General features: G+C 66.6%; 2 protein-coding genes across 2 annotated transcripts; both read left to right on the top strand.

Annotated features, from left to right (window-relative positions):
• The first annotated feature begins 229 nt into the window (after positions 1-229).
• Positions 230-2351, top strand: H696_05265 (hypothetical protein). Its single transcript, XM_009499127.1, has 3 exons — positions 230-1167; positions 1499-1732; positions 1906-2351. Exons 1-3 carry the CDS (start codon positions 347-349, stop codon positions 2186-2188), a joined length of 1338 nt encoding a protein of 445 aa, XP_009497402.1. The 5' UTR covers positions 230-346; the 3' UTR covers positions 2189-2351.
• Positions 2352-2382: 31 nt separating this feature from the next.
• H696_05264 (hypothetical protein) lies at positions 2383-2677 on the top strand (the record flags this gene model as incomplete). Its single annotated transcript, XM_009499126.1, has 2 exons — positions 2383-2488; positions 2622-2677. The coding sequence occupies 2 exons, from the start codon at positions 2383-2385 to the stop codon at positions 2675-2677; spliced, it is 162 nt and encodes a 53-aa protein (XP_009497401.1).
• Positions 2678-5018: the final 2341 nt, after the last annotated feature.

Genomic DNA, 5018 nt, shown 5'->3' with positions numbered 1-5018 from the left:
CTTGAGATCTGCTTTTGTTGGGCGTGGTGTCTTGCGTTTGCCGCGTCGCTTCCCGGCGCCGAGGAACCCTCCCTCCCCCGCCGGGCACTCCTTCCTGTCTCCCCCCCCCCCCCCCCCTCCCCGCCGCCTTCCTGCCTGCCTGCCTGCCTGCCTGCCGGTTCAGGCTGCCCCCGGTACTTGGGGCCGCGGGTGCGAGTCCACGCTGCCACGGGGCATTCGTCCAAAGTTCCTCCCCTGCCTTTGCTCCTGCTCCTGCCCCGCGTTGCCTCGGTGACTTGCCTTCCCGGGGGGTTTTGTTCGTTTTTTTTTTCTCCCTCTTCCTTTCGTCCTCCCCCCTCCTCGGCAGATGAGACTCTCGACATCGCTGCGTTCCCTTCGATCGGTGGTCGCCAGCGCCACCCCGGCGCGTGGCTTCTCCTCGCTGGCGCCAACGGCAGCCGGGGGCTTCCCCGGCCCGACGGCCGGCCTGTCACCAGGCACCCAGCAGTACATGGATCGCCTGGGCCCGGAGGAGTCGGTCCCCATCCGCTGGCCCCGGCCGGAGGCGTATGCCGGCGGGGTGGCGGCTCTGCGTGGTCGGGTCCCTGTGGCGCCTGCCAACCCGGCGGCCGACCAGCTCCAGGGCCGGCTGTGCTATGCGGTTCGCAAGCCGGCTGTGGCGGCCGAATCCGATGGCGACCATCGACTGGTGTTCATCCACTGCACTGGCTTCCACAAGGAGTCCATGATTCCGCTGGCCCGGCATCTGGCGGCCCAGGATCCCCGCCAGACCATCGGGCAGCCGGATTTCCGGCACCTCGGCCAGGCCCTCTCCACGCCAGGCGTCTTCCTCATGCCGGAGCTCCCGGGGCCGGAGCCTGCCCTGGCTGAGCACCCGGCGGCCGATGTGTCCCCTTGGCGGCACATGCTGGTGGACCTTCGGAACCATGGGTCGAGTGCCGTGCTCAACCGGGCCCTCCTGGAGGCACCGGTGGCCGACTTGCCAACCGCATGGCCGAGCCGCGGTCCCAATCGCCTGATCCCGGAGCCAAGTCGCGTGGCGGACTTCGTCGACAGTTGGGCCGTCCACGCGCTGGATGTGATCGACCTGCTGGAGGCCGATCGCCGGCAGAACCCCGGCGCCGGCAAGACCGTGCTCGTGGGGCACTCCTTTGGGGGGTTTGTCTCGTACGTGTGCTCGCGCTGGGCGCAGACCCTCACCATGGGGAAGGGTGGCGTCCTTGCTGTTGCACGTGCATGGGATTGCTGTTTCTGCGGGCACTGTTGCTCCTGCGGGCACTGTTGCTCCTGCGGGCACTGTTGCTCTTGCGGGCACTGCTGCTCCTGTCGGCCGGCCTCGTCCATTCTCCAGCGCTCCACTGACCCATTTCGCACGCTCATTAACCCCCTTCCGACCACGGATCTCCCTTTATCTCTCCCTTACACCCACCCACACACACACACACACACACACGGGTGTATGCGCGCGCCTTCTTCCCCACCTGACAATTCCACGCAGCATGGTCATCGACTATCTCCGGCCGGACCTCGTTGATGGGCTCGTGTGCATCGAGCCGATCCTGGTGCCAGATCTGGCGGCCCCGCGGCTCGGCCTCGACGACGCCCAGGTGGCCAAGCTGGCCCCGACGTCGCAGGCCCTCGTCAACGGCGACCTCGGCCGCATAGTCCGCGGTTTGTCCTACGGCGGTCTCGAGGAGGTGGCCATCCGGCGTCGGACCGACTTCGAATCCCCGTGCGTCGCTCATGCCGCCCCCCCCCCCCCCCCCCCCACCCCACCCCACCCGCCCTCCCTTTCCCTGGCGCCCCCTCCGGCCCCCTATGTGGTTTCCCCTTGCACTACCCATGCTTTCGGCTGACAACGCTTCCCCCCTCCTCCGGTCCGCTTCCCCTGCTCCCTGTGCAAAGTGACGCCACCATGGAGTACTTCCAAGGAAAGGCACTCTTCCGGGAGTTCGACGCGGACACCACTCGGCTCTTTGCCACCCATGGCACGTGCCCGATCGCCGAGGGGCCCACCTCTTCGGCGATCTCCGGCCCCGACGCCGGGATGGGCGTTACCCTCAAGTGCGGCAAGACCAGCGAATCGTCCACCTATCATGGCGTGCACTCCGGCATCGAACTCTTCCCCCATGTCAAGGGTCTCACCCGGCCCATGATGATGCTCTTCTCCACCGGGTCCAACATCTAGTTCGTCCGGCTGGCCATTGCTCGCCCCGCTCTCGGCCCCGTCCCTCCTCCCCTTTTCCCTCTTTTCGCCCCTCCTGGTGTGGGGTTTTTTCTTTTCTTTTCCTGTCGCACTGACACGTATATGCGTATTTGCCACACTACCCCCTGCCTTCCCGGCGCTTCAGCCCACGGGCATATGCCGAGCTCCTGGTCGACATGCTGCGGTCTTCTCGGTCGGAGCCCGAGCCCGATGTCAACCTTTGCCTGATCGACGACAGGCGCTACTCGCATTTCATGCAGATGGAGCACCCCTACGAGATCGGTACCTATCTCCTCGTGCCTTTGATACCGCCTGCCTGCCTCCCATGCCCTCGCCTCTCATACGAGCTACGCCCGCTCTTCCCCCCTCCCCTCCCCCCCCCCACCCCCCGCCCCCCTCTCTCCCGGTGTCGAAGCCTCCCTTATTGGCCCCTGGATCAACCGCTTCCTCCCTTCGTCCAAGACACAGTGAGGGAGATCGACGAGACATGACGTCTGGTATCCTTGTTGCTGAGGGTATGCCACCTGGCTGGGCTCGGCCTGGGCCGGGCCCAGCCGGGCCCGCCCGACCTCGCTTTACTCCCTCCGTGGAATGTGAGCCAGAGGCCAGGGTGTCCGTGGGGCGGCACTTGGGGATGCTGCCAGCAGACTCGGCGTCTATCTCTCTTTCATTTTTTTTTCTTCCCCAACTCGGCTGCCGCGCGTCGATGAGGCAGCTTCCGGCAAATAGAGGACCCCCTCATCTGCGTCTATCTGCAGACCTTGTGTGTGAGTGTGAGTATGCCTGTGAACATGTCCCCGCGAGAGAGAGAGAGAGAGAGAGAGAGAGAGAGACATACATATACGCAATGCCATGAGAGTGATGGTTTGATTGGGCAAATAGGCCTCCTTAGATTGAGTTCCCTCCGCCCTGACTTCAAGTTGGCCCCTTTGACATGCGTCGCCCGGGAAGGCGGCCACGGACGCACAGGCATGAGAGGCACAACATTGCTTGGGGGATGCAGGGGGGGGGGGGGGGGTCAGAAGAGGGCCCATTGTGAACTTGGTTGGGAGGTGAGCCCCCCAGCCTGTCCCAGCCCAGCCGGCCCACACTCCCCGGCTTGCGAGATGTAGCGGCCGAGGGGAACAATGGGCAAAATGGGGGAGGCCCCCCCCCCCCCTGTTCACCAGGAGCACCGGGACGTCGGTCGGGGCTCGCTCCTTCCCCAGGTTGACACGCCAGGAAACGGCGTTAAGCCCCATCGGCGGATCCCCCAGCCATGCGTGCGGAGTTCCGGCGGCGAACATCCCCCCGGAGTGGTGGTCCCCGGCAGGGCTCCGGATGGTCCGGAGGATGGCTCAAAAAAGGACACAGCCGGGCACATCCCACCCATCACACAAGAAGGACACCGCAGCACTCCGAGAGCCTAGAGGGAGAGAGAGAGAGAGAGAGACACCCAACAAGCACTTACACGGGGACCAACCACACATCCAGGGGGCCCCGGGGCAGGGCCTGGGGCAGGGCCCGAGAATCGAGCCCGGAGCGCGGGGGGCACGGGAAAAGACCCAATATTTATTCGGATTTTCATTTCTCGTCCAGGATTATTGCCACCGGACTGAGGCAACAGAGGCCCTTGCTATGCTCTGCCAGCCTTCCAGGCCCCAGGGGGTGCTACCTGCCCAACCGGGAAGGGCGACCCGGGCCGGCCTGCGCAGCGGCGACTTTTGCGTCTCCCCACCCCCCCCCGGGCGCAGAAGCAGCATACTGAAGTGTTAAGCCTTCCGGACACAAACAGCGCCATCCACCTGCCTTCGCGGCCGCCGCCGCGGCCGCGGCCGCCGCCCGACACACCGAGGCGCAAATGCGCGCCGGAGCGGCGATTGTGGGGGGCGCCGACGCCACATGCCAACGAACCCATATGCCAACGGGAGATCGACGCCATGATTCATGGCGGACATGCTTTCCACGTCTCGGGCTTGAGAGACGGGCGAATAGGTGGGCCCCGGCCGCTCGGCCGCCGCCCCGCGGGTTGGATCTTTTAATTCGCCCCGCGTCCCTGGGGCGCCGCCGGGAAGGCGAGACGCGTCTCCAGGCACTGGGCGGCCTCGGTGTGCCAGCACCCCCGAGCGTTTTTGGACAACGTCCATCCCGCCGATTCTGGGTCTCTCTCTCTCACAACAAAGACGCGCGGCGGTCTTGGGCCCCGGCGCGCCCCCCTCTGCCGGGGGTGTCAAGGGCGCGTCCCCCCGGGGCGGACGGCCGGCGGGGAGACGTTGAACGGACCTTTCATTGGACCCCCCCCCGCCTCTCGCCCCCTCACGCATCCTCGTCCCCCCTTGCTCTCTCGCTCCCCCCCCCCCCCCGGGGATGGCTAGGAGCAGAGGAGCTGGGCGGCCGCACTCCGAGCCCGAGGCTAAGCAAAGGAGGGAAGGGAGGGAGCGGGAGCGGAGGAGACGGAGCCCAGCTGCTATGTTGGTTGCAAGGAGCGATGCGACCCCCCTCCCCCGCCCCTTCGTCGCCCGCGGCCCGGCCTGGACTTTCATTTCCCCCCTGCCTCCTTCGAGCGCGTCGTTTGTGCCCCCCCCCCCCCAGTCTCCACCATCATTTCTTTCAACCTCAGGCGTTGCCGCCAGTGTGAATACCCATCCCCGGGATGTGAGTGTTGCTCATGTCTCATGTCCAGATAGGGGAGCGGGGGGGGGGGGGGGGGGGGGGGGGGGGTCGGGGGGGGCAGGGGGGGGGGGGGGGGGGGGGGGGGGGGCAGGGGCAAGGTACCACCAGGGCGTCTGGCGTGCTGGTGAAGGGGACGGGCAGCGGAGGCGGCTTGGGCGGA

Source organism: Fonticula alba (genome assembly GCF_000388065.1).
Source record: "Fonticula alba strain ATCC 38817 unplaced genomic scaffold supercont2.9, whole genome shotgun sequence".
NCBI classification, from domain to species: Eukaryota; order Rotosphaerida; family Fonticulaceae; genus Fonticula; species Fonticula alba.
The sequence above is the reverse complement of the archived record's forward strand: the minus strand, read 5'-3'. Positions and strand labels throughout refer to the sequence as shown.

Coding starts and splice junctions, on each gene's coding strand:
- H696_05265 (XM_009499127.1), top strand. CDS start 347: ATGAGACTCTCGACATCGCTGCGTTCCCTTCGATCGGTGGTCGCCAGC. Junction 1,168..1,498: donor TCCTTTGGGGGGTTTGTCTC/GTACGTGTGCTC, acceptor AATTCCACGCAG/CATGGTCATCGACTATCTCC. Junction 1,733..1,905: donor CGGACCGACTTCGAATCCCC/GTGCGTCGCTCA, acceptor CCCTGTGCAAAG/TGACGCCACCATGGAGTACT.